Source organism: Hemibagrus wyckioides, linkage group LG12 (genome assembly GCF_019097595.1).
Source record: "Hemibagrus wyckioides isolate EC202008001 linkage group LG12, SWU_Hwy_1.0, whole genome shotgun sequence".
Lineage (NCBI taxonomy): Eukaryota > Metazoa > Chordata > Actinopteri > Siluriformes > Bagridae > Hemibagrus > Hemibagrus wyckioides.
The window spans coordinates 3,276,050-3,295,281 of NC_080721.1; the positions used below are offsets into that span (position 1 = coordinate 3,276,050).

At 40.7% G+C, this 19,232-nt stretch overlaps 1 protein-coding gene across 3 annotated transcripts in view; it reads right to left on the minus strand.

Moving 5' to 3' along the window:
* si:dkey-240h12.4 (death-associated protein kinase 2) overlaps positions 1 to 17,861 on the minus strand; it is a 23,222-nt gene extending 5,361 nt beyond the window's left edge. Inside the window, exons 1-10 of one of the 3 annotated variants that reach the window (XM_058404752.1) lie at positions 17,708 to 17,861; positions 11,902 to 12,050; positions 10,200 to 10,421; positions 8,723 to 8,861; positions 8,318 to 8,447; positions 7,672 to 7,720; positions 7,210 to 7,236; positions 2,332 to 2,484; positions 1,124 to 1,169; positions 929 to 1,018 (exon numbers count right to left, since the gene is read on the minus strand). In XM_058404752.1, coding sequence (XP_058260735.1) covers positions 929 to 1,018; positions 1,124 to 1,169; positions 2,332 to 2,484; positions 7,210 to 7,236; positions 7,672 to 7,720; positions 8,318 to 8,447; positions 8,723 to 8,861; positions 10,200 to 10,421; positions 11,902 to 11,963 — 918 coding nt within the window. In that variant the 5' untranslated portion in view covers positions 11,964 to 12,050; positions 17,708 to 17,861. Of the gene's footprint in view, positions 1 to 928; positions 1,019 to 1,123; positions 1,170 to 2,331; positions 2,485 to 7,209; positions 7,237 to 7,671; positions 7,721 to 8,317; positions 8,448 to 8,722; positions 8,862 to 10,199; positions 10,422 to 11,901; positions 12,051 to 17,212; positions 17,237 to 17,707 lie in introns of those variants that run through there. The other 2 variants (XM_058404753.1, XM_058404754.1) reach the window with 2 other exon arrangements.
* Between the last annotated feature and the right edge of the window lie 1,371 nt (positions 17,862 to 19,232).

Below are 19,232 nucleotides of genomic sequence, written 5' to 3' on the forward strand. Positions count from 1 at the left end.
TGTGTTGAACTAACTGCTTTATAGCGCTGATTCATAGAGCTTATTGACTAATACACTGATCGGGTTCTGAGCACTGACTGGTGAAGTGAACATTTTGTCCTCAAAGTTGATGTTAGAAGCAGGAAAAATGGACAAGCGTAAGAATTTGAGCGAGTTTGACCAAAAGGGACAAATTGTGATGGCTAGACCACTGGATCAGAGCTGAACTGCAGCTCTTGTGGTGGTGTTCCCGGTCTGCAGTGGTCGGCATCTATCAAAAGTGTCTTTTAAGCCAATGGAGGCTCCACCTCGCAACTTACAGGATCTGCTGCTAACATCTTGGTGCCAGATACCACAGCACACCTTCAGGGATCTACTGGAGTCTGTGCCTCGACGGGTCAGGGCTGTTTTGCAGCAAAAAGGGGGACTGACACCATATTAGACAGGTGGTCATAATGATATGCCTGATATGTGTATGTAATAACTTTCTGTGATAGCTGTGCTGATATTTGATGCACGTGAATGGAAGAGGCTTTGTGGCTGAATGTGACTTGTGACGACATCACACCACACGTCGTGACCCAAATCTGTAGAACAGTCAGCTGTAATTCAGAAAAACTCCTCACTGAGAGTTTGAGTTCATTTCTGCGATTGCGAAACGGCTAAATCCTGGAGGATCTGATCATTCTCATGCTGGATAGTTTTAACAACAAATAGATATTGAACACACTGCTATTAGGCAGGAGGGGAAGCCTCAACTCATCAGGCATCCAGGAATGTGTGTGTGTGTACGTGTGTGTGTGTGTGTGTATCCTATATACAGGACGAAACTTCACCTGTCTGAAGTCAGGAAATCTGTGTGCACACCTTCCACAGGTGATGTTTGTATAAGTATCGCTGGAGCTATTGAATGTGCGGTGATTCAGAGCTAAGAGCAAACATGACCCACCTTCCACTTTCTCTTAGCGTTAAACATCCGGAAGTTCTTTATGTTGATGGAACAACGATTTCTCTTCGCCATCTGCGTCCTAGTGAGAGGCTGAAACGGAAGTGGAGCTGAAAACACTTTTATTGATACACCTGGAGAGATTATTCTCACTTATATTTACATTTGAAAGAGGGTTGTGGAATAAAAAAGGCTTACTTTAATCCAGGGGTGAGTCAGGCATTCCTCAGCAGTCATCCTCTCACTGCATTACAAATACACACACACACACACACACACATAAATATATATATACATATATATATATATATATATATATATATATATATATATATATATATATATATATATATATATACCAATGCAATCATTTATATATTTTTTGTTTCAATTATTCTGCAGAAGATCAATTCATCACAGCACACACGCACACTACAGAGAATTTAGAGATGACAATCAGCCTATTAAACATGTTTTTGGACTAGAGGAGAAAACCAGAATACCCAGAGGAAACCCCCAAACCACAGGAACAACATTTCTGTCATTTGGCAGATGCCCTTATCTACAGCGACGTACATTTTTATCTCATTTTCATACAACTGAGTAATGCTCTAGGGCTTAGTTATGGTAGGCCTGGGATTCGAACTCACAACCTTCCGATCAGTTAATCACTAGTGTGTTAATGCCTTAACCATTTCCTCCTAGAACACGAGTTAAATATTAAAATTCTACCATTAAACCACCAGACACCGATCTCTGTCTCATACCTAACATCTAAAGTAACAGCAGGTCATAAACTATTTATATGATTTATATTCCTTAAAACACCGATCAGCCATAACATTATGACCACTGAGAGGTGACACGAATAAGACCGATGATCTCCTCATCATGGCACCTGTTAGTGGGTGGGATATATTAGGCAGCAAGTCAACATTTTGTCCTCAAAGTTGATGTTAGAAGCAGGAAAAATGGACAAGTGTAAGGATTTGAGCGAGTTTGACCAAAAGGATCAGAGCTGAACTGCAGCTCTTGTGGGGTGTTCCCGGTCTGCAGTGGTCAGTATCTATCAAAAGTATCCTTTAAGGCCATGGAAGCTCCACCTCACAACTTAATGGATCTACTGCTAACATCTTGGTGCCAGATACCACAGCACACCTTCAGGGATCTAGTGGAGTCCATGCCTCGGTGGGTCAGGGCTGTTTTGGCAGCAAAAAGGGGACCGACACAATATAAGGCAGGTGGTCATAATGTTATGGCTGATTAGGTGTGTCTTTTAGTATTATTTTATATCTTGTTATAATGTAATATTGCATGATATGTGAATCTGGATTCTGTTTAAGAGAAGGATAGAATTCGAATTCTGAACCAGTAGTGATAAATTCACTCTAGCTCAAATGTCTTACCTCTGCTCTTTCACCAGGAGTTTCTGGATAAAGTCTTTAGCCATAGAGCTGGTTTGGCTGAAGTAGTGCGGCTCAAACTCGTACTTCATCTCCACAATGTTCTTCAGCGTCTCCCCGTTTGTCTCGCCTTGGAACGGAGAAAGACCACTCAGCCTGGAAGAGGTTAAATTTTATTTTAATCTCAGAGAGACGTATAGAGCATGCACCTTCTGTTGCAACCACAATGTGCTTTAAAAAGCTAGCGTTAGAGAAAAGGAAACACACATCAGTAAACATCTTAGTGCAGATATAAACATACACAAGGTACAATGTAATGTACACTATATTGCCAAAAGTTTTGGGACATCTGTTTTCACATGCACATGAATGTAATATGGAGTTGTCCCGCCCCTTTGCAGCTATAACAGCTCCAGCTCTTCTGGGAAGGCTTTCCACAAGGTTTAGGAGTGTGTTTATGGGAATTTTTGACCGTTCCTCTAGAAGCACATTTGTGAGGTCAGGCACTGATGTTGGACGAGAAGGTCTGGTTCGCAGTCTCCACTCTAATTCATCCCAAAGGTGTTCTATAGGGTTGAGGTCAGGACTCAAGTGAAGTTCCTCCACACCAAACTCACTCATCCATGTCTTTATGGACCTTGCTTTATGCACTGGTGTGCAATCAATTTGGAACAGGAAGGGGTCATCCCCAAATATCTTGAAGCATTAAGAGTTCCTTTCACTGGAACTAAGGGGCCGAGCCCAACCCCTGAAAAACAACACCTGGATTCAATGATTTGGAGGGGTGTCCCAATACTTTTGGCAATATAGTGTAATTAGCTAGACTGCTATCAGACTGACAGCCACACATATCTCCAAAATGAGCTCTGTAACAGCTCTTCTAAAAGAGGAAGGTCCAGATCCAAAACACATTTCCGTTCATGTTGTATCCACTTGACTGTGTCGAGGGACATTTCACGTCACCGCACTAGTGACCACCTGCACTTCTGCCACCAACCACAAGAGGTCACCTTCCTCAGAGAGCTGAACTGCTGCATACCTGTGAGAGATTCACTTCTTTGTATTTCTTTTGTACAAGAGTAAACTGAAATTAGCTTAGCAACAGGCTAATAACGTAATGCTGACGATTACCTTCTCAGTATGGTCAGCGTTATAGATTTAAACAAGTTTAAACTCTCAATATCGTGAATGGACATTCATAAAGTATTGATTGAAATTTCATGTTGAGGGGAGATTTCTGCTAGGGCCGAGCAATAAACTGATATTGATATGAACATTTAGTGAAAAAAAAAACTCCACAATGTTGATTACAGGACCCACATTAGGCAAGTGGTCATAATGTTATGCCTGATCGGTGTATATACAGTACCTTAACCAAAGCCTTAGCTCTACTGTGCTATCTCTGAGATCTTTGTTTTTCCTGCCATTTTTATTTTTGAGAGTGCAGGGCGGAAACAAGAATTAAACCCCCAACGGCAGAGGTATGAGGCAAACACTTACTAACCACTAGTATTAAACCACTGTTTTTTTCCATAATAAATATCTTTGTCACGTTTTCTACCACTGAGAAGATATCGTCCTACTGATAATACAGAGAGCCGCTCCGAGACTGCTAACACTAGCATCCAATCTCATAAACATCCCTCTTCTGTTAGAGAGTGAAGCTGTCTCTCAGTTTAAAGAAGTAAGGACATAAAAAGTGAGATTTTGTTTTAGAACGAAACGCATTAGAAAAACAGAGCTGATCTCATTGCCTTGAGCAAGTTGGCTGTTAATTAAATTTACACTACCAGTCAAAAGTTTGGACACATCTTCTAATTCCATGGTCTTTCCTGATGTTTATTTCTTTCTACATTGTAAAACAATGCTGAAGGCGGCCGAAATCCACAATAATCTAGTTTGAACAGTTGATATTAAGATACACTATATTGCCAAAAGTATTCGCTCACCCATCCAAATAATCAGAATCAGGTGTTCCAATCACTTCCATGGCCACAGGTGTATAAAATCAAGCACCTAGGCAATGCAGACTGTTTTTACAAACATTTGTGAAAGAATGGGTCGCTCTCAGGAGCTCAGTGAATTCCAGCGTGGAACTGTGATAGGATGCCACCTGTGCAACAAATCCAGTCGTGAAATTTCCTCGCTCCTAAATATTCCACAGTCAACTGCCAGCTGTATTATAAGAACGTGGAAGTGTTTGGGAACGACAGCAACTCAGCCACGAAGTGGTAGGCCACGTAAACTGATGGAGCGGGGTCAGCGGATGCTGAGGCGCATAGTGTGAAGAGGTCGCCAACTTTCTGCAGAGACAATCGCTACAGACCTCTAAACTTCATGTGGCCTTCAGATTAGCTCAAGAACAGTGCGCAGAGAGCTTCATGGAATGGGTTTCCATGGCCGAGCAGCTGCATCCAAGCCATACATCACCAAGTGCAATGCAAAGCGTCGGATGCAGTGGTGTAAAGCACGCCGCCACTGGACTCTAGAGCAGTGGAGACGCGTTCTCTGGAGTGACGAATCGCGCTTCTCCATCTGGCAATCTGATGGACGAGTCTGGGTTTGGCGGTTGCCAGGAGAACGGTACTTGTCTGACTGCATTGTGCCAAGTGTAAAGTTTGGTGGAGGGGGGGATTATGGTGTGGGGTTGTTTTTCAGGAGCTGGGCTTGGCCCCTTAGTTCCAGTGAAAGGAACTCTGAATGCTTCAGCATACCAAGACATTTTGGACAATTCCATGCTCCCAACTTTGTGGGAACAGTTTGGAGCTGGCCCCTTCCTCTTCCAACATGACTGTGCACCAGTGCACAAAGCAAGGTCCATAAAGACATGGATGACAGAGTCTGGTGTGGATGAACTTGACTGGCCTGCACAGGGTCCTGACCTCAACCCGATAGAACACCTTTGGGATGAATTAGAGCGGAGACTGAGAGCCAGGCCTTCTCGTCCAACATCAGTGTGTGACCTCACAAATGCGCTTCTGGAAGAATGGTCGAAAATTCCCATAAACACACTCCTAAACCTTGTGGACAGCCTTCCCAGAAGAGTTGAAGCTGTTATAGCTGCGAAGGGTGGACCGACGTCATATTGAACCCTATGGAATAGGAATGGGATGTCACTTAAGTTCATATGTGAGTCAAGGCAGGTGAGCGAATACTTTTGTCAATATAGTGTATGTCTGCTACTGATGCTCTGTAAAGCCTTCATAACGCCTCTAATCTGAGGTGCTGTTAATTGGTGATTTCTGAGGCTGGTCACTCTAAATGAACTTCTCCTCTGCAGCAGAGGTCAGTTTTGGTCTTGCTTTACTGGGATGGTCTTCATGTGAGCCAGTTTCATCATGGTGCTTGATGGGTTCTGCAAATGCACTTGACAATACTGTTCTTGCAAGAACTATTCCAGAACACCTGACCTTCGTGTCTTAAAATAACAACTGACTGTTTTTTGTTGTCATTACATATGGATTACTGAAGTCCATGTGTGTTATTTCATAGTTTTGAAATCTCCAGTATTGTTCTAGAATGTAGAAAATAAATCCCTAAACAAAAAACATTGAATTAAAAGGTGTGTCCAAACTTTTGGCTGGTAGTGTACTTCTTGATTAACTTCAGATTACTCATCAGCAAGAAGCTACAGTATGCTAACATTCATTCTTGGGGGCTAACAAACCTTTTATGATCAGATTTCTGGCCTTTCTGACTTCTCCTTGAATGTAGCTGTCATGGATAGCTTGGTTAATTCCACCCAGGGTTCCAGCAGGGGTTTGTGCCATGCGTCCTTGCTTATGTTTACTGTTCTGACGAGTTTGCCCCGCCCCCCAACCTTACCCCGATCCCGCCTCTACACACCCGTCCCTCTTGTTTCACTAATTACCTCCACAATTTATCATCGTGATCATCGTCGTTGTGTGTTGTTGTTTGTTACACGTCTTTCTCTGTTTTTATGTCATTGGTTTGTTCTGCCCTCATGTTTTCCCGGTGTTTCTTCATTTTATTACATTTTATAATAAACTCCTGCCTGATTTTTGCCCCCACCTGCCACCCCGTGTCCTGACAGTAGCATTAATCCGCCTGTGGTGAAGTCTTGCCCCTGTTTCCATGTATAGAACCAGGTCCAGTTATAGAATCTGCTTGACCTTTGATTTGCTCCTGTTGTTTTTGCCCTACAGTTTATAATATTTGCCTGAATAATTTACACTGAATCTATTTACTAGTGATATTCATGTCTTGTAGAAAACTTTTGCACAAATTTTTTTATACCATTTAAGCTGCTACTCATTAACAATGATACTGATAATAAAATGAATAATGAAGAACAATAATTAAAAATCAGGGGCATTAGTGGTTCTAGCAGTCAAAGCTCTGGGTTGTTGATCAGAGGATCAGGGTTCAAGCCCCATCACCACCAAGCTCCACTGTTGGGCAATTGAGCAAGGCTCTTTAACCCTCTGCCCTGCTCCAGGGGGCGCTGCATCATAGCTGCCCCTGCGCTCTGACCCTAACTTCGCCTCAGCTGGGATGTACTCTGTGCTGTAATGTATGTGTGGCACCAATAAAGGCTTCTTGCCCTCAGTTCCTCTTCTATAAGCATCATAGCACATTTTATTCCTTGCATTTCCCAGCTGAGGAAGCTGTGGTCAGAGTGCAGGGGCAGTCATGATACAGCACCCCCTGGAGCAGAAAGCTCAATAATGGAGCTTGGTGATGCTGGTGCTTGAACCCTGATCCTCCGATCTCTGAATATGAGCATTGCTTTTACTCTTTCACACGCAGCCCAACAGCCATCATGCTGAAAATATCCTTTTAGAATTTCAGACTTTCATAACATGATGTTTTTTATTATTGTGTTAAAGTGCGACTCAGATGAGAAAAATAAGTACTTACAGAATGTAGGTGATGACACCAATACTCCTGAGGAAAAGAAACACACATTCTTTCACTTCACACCCTCAGTTTCAAAAAAGGTATGACAGTAAAACAAAAAGAGTGCTAAAGAAGGGAAGCGTGAATGTGTTATCCTTCACACACAGGCTGCGGACAGCTTCTGCACACCATCCTAACCAATTCAATACACAGTATGACTTCAACTTCCCTTTGCACATGAAACGGCGAACACGCTACAGCTCTGGGATGTGCCGAGAAATACACAGGAAGCTTATAAGTAGTTGTTTAGTTTTAAACAAATTCGAGAGAAATGCTCTTAACAAAGTGTGAGGGTCTGTGTGAAGAGTAAGCACATTTTTGTGCAGAAGTGGCCAGGATTCAACTTGTCAAAAATCCACCCTGAGGAACTTTGACATATTGTGTGTGTGTGTGTGTGTGAGACAAGTATGTACATGTACACACCACATATCTGCTGCTGTACTGAGAGGCTCGTAGTTGATGATCTCGGGTGCTGAAAGGAGGGGAAAAGAAAGGAACGAAATGAAACGCAGAGAAAGTCGTACAAGAAATCAAATCCAGCATAACTTTCTCTCCATTCACCCCTGACACAAAGCTCTAAAACACTCATTTCTAATCAAGTATTGTGTAATAACGCCTAACGCTTTTTTATTATCCAAACATCATGCTTTAAGCCAACAGGGACTCTACGCTCAGCGACCTTATCATGCTGATTAATATTCCATCTCACACTGTTTCATATCTCGTCACCTCTGCTTAACCTTCAGCTCTGATAACGAACGGTTCCTTTTTTTATTCCAAACTTAAATGAATATCGGTGAAGATTTACATATTCGTCCACACGTCTGTCCGTCTATTACTGTCAATATATACATCTCCAATACATCTATCACACGTCCATCTAACTGAAAAGCTCATGGTTATTTTTCTCTTCCTCTTTCTGTCCACTCATCTCTCACCCTGACCGTGTGACTTCCTGAACTTTCTCTCATCTCCATGGAGACTGCCGGACCTGAGACCCCCCCACCCACACACATGGTATTAGTTCTACTCGAACTAAGCACAATGAACACCAGACCGTACCACTTACCAATATACTGCGGGGTGCCACCCATGCTCTTATACTCCTCTCCTTGTAGAAAGCAGTGGGCCATGCCAAAATCGATGATCTTAATATCAGGATCGGAGACCTGCTTATCCGACAACATGATGTTCTCAGGCTGAGAGAGGAGGACAAGAGTGTTATTTTAAACAGAAATAAACATGGTTTAAGCTTGTTTACAAAGACTCGCGTCCTAATATAGCACATAGTATATACAGGTATGTCCAGTTCACATCATTTGGTGAAACAAAAGCAGGAAGTAAAACACAAGCTGCTTTATAATAAAACAGGATGAGAGAAGGATAAAGAACAGCGACATCAACAACATCGTTGATGAGAATAATACAGAATAATCTATAAAGCAGTTGCAATGTTAAGTCCATCACGAAGCACCTTTAAGTCGAAGTGGCCCACGTGTTTGCTGTGCATGTAGTTCACGCCCTCTAGAATCTGCTTCAGGAACTTGATCGCGTCCGTCTCGGTCAGACTCTCCTTCTCAGCAATGAAGTCAAACAGCTCACCGCCTCGAATACTGGAAACCAAAAAAACACACACAAAAGTCTTGTTTTCTTTTACTCTGTGATTCTTCAATTACTGTGAAAGAAGACATGCAAAAGTTTTGATTATTCTAAAGATCAGCAGTAAGGACGGACAAGGTAATGGACGAGTGTAAGGATTTGACCACAAGGGCCAAATTGTGATGGCTAGACCACTGGATCAGAGCATCTCCAAAACTGTAGCTCTTTTGGGGGTGTTCCCGGTCTGCAGTGGTCAGTATATATCAATAAGTATCCGTTAAGCCCATGGTGGTTCCACCTGGCAACCTACAGGACTTAAAAGGATCTGCTGCTAACATCTTGGTGCCGGATACCACAGCACACCTTGAGGGATCTAGTGAAGTCGACGGGTCAGGGCTGGTTACAATATTAGGCAGGTGGTCATAATGTTATGCCCGATCTGTGTATAAACATATTAAGTAAATCAACCTGCAAAGAAAGCATAACCTCAGATTTTTTAGATGTTTATATATATTTCATTAAAAAGTCTTTTAAATCAGAAACAAAGAAGTCTTACTTGTTATATGATCTAATCTATATAGCATTATTATAAGTATCATCATGGATACGCAGATAGAAACATGATGTAGCATCAACATAACTTAAAATGGATGAAGGCACTAGAGCTTCATTTCATGGCAGACAGTCGACATACATTAACTCCGTGTGAGTCAAAGGTTATTTGGTAGAGCTCCCAATACATGAGGTACATTTTTAATATCTCAACAAATATTTCTCCTAAAGGGTAGCCGAAATATTGATCCGTAAAATAAATCCGATTTTCAACACCTACTATGAGAAAATTTCTTCCTGCTGGCTGAGAAGCTTAACTTCCAGCTCTTCTACATTGAGTGTTCACATTATTTCATACAATTACTGCGAGCAGCGATTAACGGGGCCAATCACTTTCTGATTCAGAATGACCACTAAGCCGCTGGGACCATCAGCGCTTGCTCGCAAACACATCTGACCATTCAGGGCTAGTTTTAAGTCTTTTTTAAGTTGTAGAGAGGGTGGAATTTTACTGAAACTTGGCAACCCTCCTCACAAGAACTCTTTATAATAAAAACTTTACTTTATAATAAAAACTTTGATCTACATACTGTACCTAATCTAAATCTAGATCCTTCTAAACGCCAACAAACAAAAAGCCTGAATAGAAAAACTGATCCGATCTACAGATGGGATTTGTATTCATATCCATTTACAATGCAGGGGTAAGTACTTAAATTTGATCATAAAGTAACCCAGACATCTCTTTAGGATTAGTGACCTGTAAATCTACTGTACACACTGTACACACACACACGTACAGCTCTATGATGAGGACCACCTCTGCCTTGCTCTCGAACACATCATGAAGTGCCATGATGTTCTGGTGTTGGAGGCTCTGCAGGATCTCCACCTCCTTCTCCACACTCGCCCTCTCCATACCCAGGCGGCTTCCCGCGCCACGCCGCAGCTTCAGAAACTTCCCTGCCCACAGGATAGTTGTAGCCCGCTCACACACCTCACGCACCTGTCCAAAATGACCACTGGGGCAGCAAGAACAGAGCGTAAGCGAAGTTCAGCTCAAACCTGTTCTACACATTATGTATAACTCATACAAAGGAAAAGGGCAAAAACACAACCTGGGGCTTTTGTTCCATTAATAATGCACCAGAATAGTTACATAGTTATTTGGTCTCTTGTGTGTGATGTGGCTTTTTCTTTCTTTCCCCCCTATTATCTTTTGAGGGTAATTATCTGCATTAGTGATGTCATATACATATTTGTTTAACTGAAAAGTACTACGCTGACACGATCTCTTCTTTCTTTGCAGCAGGTAAGTCTGTGTGCATCTTACAAGGGATTTATCTACAGAAAGTAGAGTCTGTACGTTTATAACTGTAGCATGGGATAAAAATAGATTCTCAGGGTGAGACTTCTGTCAGGCAAGTACAGAAAGCTGACACTGCAGTGGGCACGGGCTCACCAATACAGGACAGCTGAAGGCTGGAAAAATGATAAATCTGGACTTTTGCTGAGACACACAGATGGAAGGGTCAGAATTTGGTTCTAACAGCATGAATCCCTGGACCCTACCTGCCTGTGGGGAGTGTTTTCATGGCACACTTTGGGCCTGTTAAATCACTTGAATGGTTCCTCATAACCTCTCGCTACAGTCGCCTCAGGCTTACTCATTAGGAACAACCACGAATAAATTTAAATATAAATCTAATAGTTAAATCTTGAATCTTTTCTTTTGTGTTTCTTATATTCTGTAAGGCTGCTTTGAGTCGGTTGTTAAAAGCGCTATACGAATGCCACAGTGTATTTGAGCATTGCTGCTAGCCATGTGCATCGCTTTATGGCCGCAACCGTCTTTACCATCTTCTAGTGGATATTTCCAAGCTGTTAATGCACCAAACTGGTTTGAACATAACAGCGAGGTCAGCATTCTTCAGTGTTTTTCCCAGTCACTGGATCTCAACCCAGTAGTTCAAACCAAACCAGTTGAACCAGTCCAAACATCATCTTTGGGATCCTTTTCTGCAATTCCTGCACATCAACATGGAGCAGAATCTCAAAGGAACGTCTCCAAAATCCATGCCATGAAGAGCTTTTTTAACAGCGAGAGGAGACTCCTAGTATTAGTGTAGTGTTTCTACTGTGTAAGGATGTGGTAGCTTAAGGGTTAAGGTGTTGGCTTACTGACTGGAAGGTTGTAAGTTCAAATCCCCTGTCTGCCACTACTGGGCCCTTAACCTTCAATTGTACAGAAATGTGATGAAATCTAAAACGTTCCTAATAAAGTGTTTCAGAAGTGTATAATGAGCCAGACTCAATACCACCATATAAGGAAGATTGCAAAAAGAGCGGTTTTCTTGAGTTACCACAGACTTCCTGTCAGCTCACGCCGATTATATTCCATTATAAATAGCACGTCTTACAGCTCGATACCAGGCTCATGATTGTATATTGGTGTGAAATACACATTTATGTATTCCGAAGTATGACGTACACAACCCTTACCTGCCCAGAACCTCCCTGATTTCATATAAATCCTCAACATTGTCCAGTTTAAAAAGGGCCATGATGCTTCTTCTCCCTCTTGTTTGTGCTGTAGAGTAACGAGGTCGACTACAGCATTATTCTTGATACGATCTCTGGAATGTTCCGGGCTGAAAAAGAGAGAATGGATTTGTCGTTGTTTTGTAATGTAAACATCCTCAGGAGCAACAACATGCTCACATTTGATTTCAGACATTTTTAATATGGTCACTTTTCACCACACAAGTCGAGACATTTTAGTCATTTCCAATCCTGTAGAAAAGAAAACATATGAAGGAGCGGTCATGCAAGTCATTGCCATCGCACAAGCAGATCAGATCCTTTTGTAGCTGAGCCAGTGTTGTTACAGATTGTGCAACACCGTTTCCCATGTAGCACACAGAGTGTTTACTGACGCTTACGTAACACAGCCATTCTTCACATACTAGCACACTTCTGTCATTCAGCATTTTTTTTTTTTTACAGTGATTTCATCATGATGAATAAAAACACCAAGGACTGAAAATGAGATGAGAAACAAAATGAGAAAGTTAGGAGAGAGGAAGGAGAGTGGACAGAGAATAGACCTTTAAATGGATAGACTTGGACATACCGGCTACTTCCAGTGTACGGGTTGTTGCTAATGTGCAAGAATCCAAACGTATAACATGACGTTTTAATGATATAGCCTGATAGCTCTGTTGTACCTATTTAGTCATCAGGTATAGCTAATATTATAATATGTAGTACATACACTATATTGCCAAAAGTTTTGGGACACCACCTTAACCCGATAGAACACCTTTGGGATGAATTAGAGTGGAGACTGTGAGCCAGACCTTCTCGTTCAACATCAGTGCCTGACCTCACCAATGCACTTCTAGAGGAAAGGTCAAAAAATTCCCATAAACACACTCCTAAACCTTGTGGAAAGCCTTCCCAGTAGCTGCAAAGGGTGGGACAACTCCATATTACATTCATGTGCATGTAAAGGCAGATGTCCCAAAACTTTTGGCAACATGGTGTTTAACGCCACCGCAGATGATCATTTATATCAATAAAAGAGATTTCTCTCAGAGTCTAGCAACAACCAATATGGCGTCATGATGTCACCGCACCAGCCAATGGGAGCATCTATCCTTTTAGATGACTATGGAACAGAGATTGGGATGCTAGGTGACAGAGTGCTAAGGCGGTGATGAACAAACTGCTGAATGTAATAAATGAAGAATAGATAAGATCCATAGGTGTTTCTGGAGACCGATCACAGGCTCCCCAAAAATTTTAGGAGGGAAGAATTTGTTTAAAGTCATAGTACTGTCATAAACAGGGGTCAAAAGTGAAGGTAAATAATAAAGTACAGGTTGAGATAAAGAGGGCTGAGTGTAACAGTGAGGTAACAGACGCTAGCACCGGTTTAGTTGATTTAGATCTGTTTAACACACATAACTGAAATAGTTTTGCTGGTGTTAGTTATATATAAATATATTAAGCTAACAGAAAAAGGGAAGTGCATAGCTAGCAGCTTTGCAAGCTACATGCCTTATTCTTCACACGCTCTCCTCACAGTTTGCTAAGTCTCTTAAATACATTCAGTTATGTAGAATTACTGGTTACGAAATAAAATAAAAGCTAGCAGCTAGCATACTATTCAGGTAGTTATTGAGATGATAAAGATGCAGTTTACTGATACTACTTTAAAATGTGTAATAACCCGCTTTTACAGATGGTACAACGCTAAACCGGCAGCTATTGCTCTCGTTAGCAGAATGAGCGTCACGAGACCAGTACAAAACATACAGCAGCAAACTGGACACCAAACACGCCTTAGATTACATTCAAGGTAAAGGAGACACTTCTGTCTGAACAAGAACATGAGCAGATCGACGACAGAACTACACACAGTGCAGGCCAGATAGATAGATAGATAGATAGATAGATAGATAGATAGATAGATAGATAGATAGATAGATAGATAGATAGATAGATAGATAGATAGATAGATAGATAGATAGATAGATAGATAGACAGCGAGACAAACAGACAGATAAATGGACAGAGAGACAGAGAGATAGACAAAGAGACAGACAGACAGATAGACAGACAGAGAGATATACAAACAGACAGAGAGACTGAACAACAGACAGACAGAGAGATAAAAAGACAGAGAGACAAACAGAGAGCTAGACAAAGAGACAGACAGATGGATATATAGATAGACAGAGAGACAGACAGGCAGATAGGCAGATATTTCTTATTTGATATTTGATATTTCAGACATTCCTGTACATTAATGCAGAACATCTGCTTTCTCAGTAACTCACATACACTCCAGACATTAGCTTTATCTCCACTGCATTCCTTCAGGAGTTTATGAGTCTCTCCCTGATAACAGCCCCATCCTCCTCCCACTGACTTCCTTCAGTCTCATAGCAGGAAGTCAATCACAAGACACAACAATAAAGTTCATTCAATCACAAACAGCCACTCTTAAGCCATAGAGGAACAATCGCCAACACACTGCTGAGGGACAGAAACGCCGAAGCTTAGCCAACTTCCACCTACCTCAACTGAACTGTGTTGAACTGCATCAACAGAAAGTCAGGGCTACAAAAACATCACCAACATACAAGCTCCTGTGTTTACAGTAAAGGCGTGTGAAGAGCCATGCATTCAGAGTGTTGATGAATACACTGTAAATGGCCTAAACATCCCAGCATGCTTTGCATAAGATATTTTACATACTGGTTATTTTTTTATCTTTCGAGCCAGGCCTGGTGTGTACTGTCTACGCATTTCACATCCATCTGATAAAGGATCAGTTTTCAAAGTCTTCTGAGCCTTTCTATTATCCCTCACTTTACAGAGGCCAGGATGAGAACATTCCTGATCCCAATCCCAAAACATGAAGCAGCTTTAGGCCAGAAAAATCTAGAAATATTTATATATTGAAATGAGATATTCACATCAAATATTCATTTAAATACAAATCTTTTAGAGTTAGTAATAATAATAATAATAATAATAATAAACTATTATTTTAATTAATAATTAGTTAATAATAAAATTATTAATTATAAATATTTTTTGTTTTATTAATAATAAAATTCATACTAATGTTTAGGTATTTTCTATGTTCTTTTTTAATGTTATATTATAACTGTCATTACTAATACTATTATTATTGTATCATCATTTACACTTTTATTTTCTTTTTGTTTCTTATTATTCTTTATTTCTTTTTTTATTATTATTATTATTTATTTACTTATATTTTGACACCTGAAGCATTCATTTAATGTGCTATAAGATATTATTATTATAATTATTATTATTATAGTGGTAGAACTTCACTTTGGTTGCTTTCAAGGTTTCTTCCTCTTATCATATCAGGGAGTTTTTCTCACCAGCGTCAACTCTGGCTTGCACATTAGAGATAAACTTAAAATGTATTTCTGATACACTTATCATTTCTAGAGTTTATATATTTCTGTAAAGCTAAGTGTCCAGAAAAGGTGACTGAGTGATGGCTGAAAACGGCAAACCATCATGACATGAACACACAACAGTCACCCTGTTTAAAGCCGTGATATTTACTGTAGAGACACAGGGGTAAAGTTCCAGTATCACATTTAGTAGCAAATAGAGAAGTACTGAAGCAACAGCAACAGTCCAGAACATCATCAAGATGAATCTGAAGTGGTGAAGAAGCTCAGGCAGTTAACTTTCATGGCTTGTGCTTTGCCTTTTAAGGAAAAAGCAGACAGAGCTCTATGGTTCATTTCAGGAAGGGAAAAACAAAGAAAAGTCACTGAAACCCAATGCAAAGCAATACTACATGTCACAATGCCTTCAAAGTGATAAGTATTTATAGTGATTGAGATTATTATTGGATATATGTCATTGCTATATATATATATATATATATATATATATATATATATATATATACACTAATCAGGCATAATATTATGACCACTGACAGGTGAAGTGAATAAGACTGATGATCTCCTCATCATGGCACCTGTTAGTGGGTGGGATATATTAGGCAGCAAGTCAACATTTTGTTCTCAAAGTTGATGTGTTAGAAGCAGGAAAAATGGACAAGCATAAGGATTTGAGCAAGTTTGACCAAAAGGGCCAAATTGTGATGGCTAGACCACTGGATCTCCAAAACTGCAGCTCTTGTGGGGTGTTCCCGATCTGCAGTGGTCAGTATCTATCAAAAGTAGTGCAAGGAAGGAACAGTGGTGAACCGGATACAGGGTCATGGGCAGTCAAGGCTCATTGATGCATGTGGGGAGAGAAGGCTGACCCGTGTGATCCGATCCAACAGACGAGCTACTGTTGCTCAAATTGCTGAAGAAGTTAATGCTGGTTCTGATAGAAAGGTGTCAGAATACACAGTGCAGGACGGGTCAGGGCTGTTTCAGCAGCAAAAGACGAACACAATATTAGACAGGTGGTCATAATGTTATGCCAGATCAGTGTATATATTGCTTTAATGTGGCTTTTTTTTTTATTCGCTTAGAATTGTTCTGTACTAGCTACGTGAGTAACTGGTGCCTAAGAAAATTACACTCTTTTCAGGGGCACTTAACAAATGCTGATGATAATGATGACACTTTATTTCATTTCACAATCATATGAAGGTCGTGTCTGTACACCCGGTCAGTGCACAGTCAATTATTAATGTTAAAGCAGATGTTAAAGCAAATGTTAAAGCAGAAAGGGCAGATGTTTTCATTTCCCATTTTGGCCACTCATATTTCAGTCTGAATTTTGTTTTCCTGTACACTAAGAGACTTCAAGCAGAAACCTTCGCAGTAAATGTCAAAATGTGTTACTTTATGTCACTCTACTATACCTACAATCATAATGCAATGGTAATAACCTCTTATCATCATCAATGATACACATCCACTCCATTCACTACTGCGCCTCATTCATTCAAAAACACCTGCACGCGCGCTTGGGCAAGATTTGGCATGCATTTCTTGCATGCTTTGTTTTGTTGTTGATTATTTACTATGCTGCACTGATGAGATGAACCTAATTACTACCAACAACGTTGTCTGACGCTGACATTTCTATCAGTCCTACTACAGATCAGTGGGATGACCGATTACAACCCCAGGACCATGCAGTAGTTCTAATGCATGTTGCTGCATGCACCCGCTCTGCAAAGTGAAAGCAGTACGAGAATAAACGCTACGCATTCTAATTTCAGATACAGCACACACACACACACACACACACACACACCGCACTGTACACAAGGGTCACTGTATACCTGCGAAGCTGAACAGAATTCACGCGCGCTCGGGGAGATCTAGAAACGGGCGCTCGTGCGTTGCTCCTCGCGCTTAGGATATTCAGAGTGAAGGATCGGATCACGACTCAGACGTGTGAGCTGCGTGACCGCAAAGGAAAACACGTCGACACGAACCCCCCCCCCCCCAAAAAAAAAAAAAATCTTACCTATCTTCACCTGAACCTAAACAAACATTGCTTTCACTACTAGAGTGATTAATTAGCTGTGCATTACAAGAGAACTCATGTGCGTTTGCAAAACTTGCTTTTCAAAATGTATCCGCAATTTATTTATTTTTTGGTGAAAAGGATCGCTCGATCCTGCAGATCCAGTCGCAGTGATCAGTGCCTACAGTGGATCCCAGCACTTATTTCCGTGTCGCCTGTAGCTCGAGCGTTACTGCAGTAACCTTCTTAATCGAACATTCCACTCAACTGGTCAATAAACTCACTCATACCTGACCTGAACACTGACCTGTGGAGCTTCTGTGTTCGCTGCTGCGTTCTTCTCTGCGTTCCTCATCCAAGTATTTGAGGCTTTTAGCTTGAATCCTTCCACCGCATCTGGGCAGGCGAGCACGCGCCTTCTAGTAGTGATGAGAAGTTCGGATCATTTTAGTGAGTCGGATCTTTCTTACGAGTCATTTCGAGTCATTTCAGCAGAATACAGAGGTGGACAGTAAAGAAGTACATTTACTTGAGTACTCTACTTAAGTACACTTTTTGAGTATCTGTACTTTACTTGAGTATTATTTTTTCTGGATACTTTTTACTTTAACTTCACTACATTTGAAAGACAAATACTCTACTTTTACTCCACTACATTTCTGTCAAGGTCATTCAGTAGAAAGTAGTTACATTAATCATAGGATGATTTTTTTCACTCTTGTAGCGTCACATGTTGTAAAGTTCAGTGGTTTTCCATAATTTTTTGAACTCAGTTGATCAATTGCTGACAAAATGGACAAAGATATGCTTTGTATATTATACACCACCAACGCATTGGTAATGATGTTAGTTAACACACAAAAACGTATGCTGTGTCCAAATTCTCGTACTATGTGTCCTATATAGTATTCAAAAATAGAATTAGTATGCTCCAAATCGTAGTATACTGAAAAGAGTATTCCAAAAATTCCTGGATGGTCTACTACTTCCGGTAGAAATTCAAAGTGCAGAACAATGCACACTCTAATGGGTAATATTGCCCACAACGCATTGCACACAGGAGGGAGGAGCCTGGACAATGGTGTAAATGCATATTAAAACGGTGTAAATGAATTGTGGAAATATATATAACTCTTTGTTAAAGCAGTGTTGCTGTTGGGTGGTTGTACAGCTACAGTTGTGTAGCTGGGTTTTAAAGCAGGTTAAATTTTTTTTTTTCTGACCAGTCTTCATTTACAGACCATTTGATTGAAATGTGCATGAGTGGATACACATAGATGCGTACAGGTACATCTCAAAATTTAGAATAATAATGAATAATAATCATATAATGAAAAAGGTCAATATTTTTTGTCACTCAGTTCAGAAAGTGAAACCCATTTGCACATAGAGTGAAATATTTCAAGCCTTTATTTCTTGAAATTGTGATGATTATGGCTTACAGATAAGGAAAACCCCAACATTCTGTGTCTCAGAGAATTAGAATATTGTGGAAAAGTTCAATATTGGAAAGTCATGGTGTCACACCCTAATCAGCTAATTACCTCAAAACACCTGCAAAGGTTTCCTGAGCTTTTAAATGGTCTCTCAGTCTGGGTCAGTAGGCTACACAATCATGGGGAAGACTGCTGACTTGACAGTTGTCCAGAAGACAGTCAATGACACCCTCCACAAGGAGGGGAAGCCACAAAAGGTCATTGCTAAAGAAGCTGGTTGTTCACAGACTGCTGTATCCAAGCATATTCATAGAAAGTTGAGTGGAAGGAAAAAGTGTGGTAGGAAAAGGTGCACCAGCAAAAGGGATAACCGCAGCCTTGAGAGGATTGTCAGGC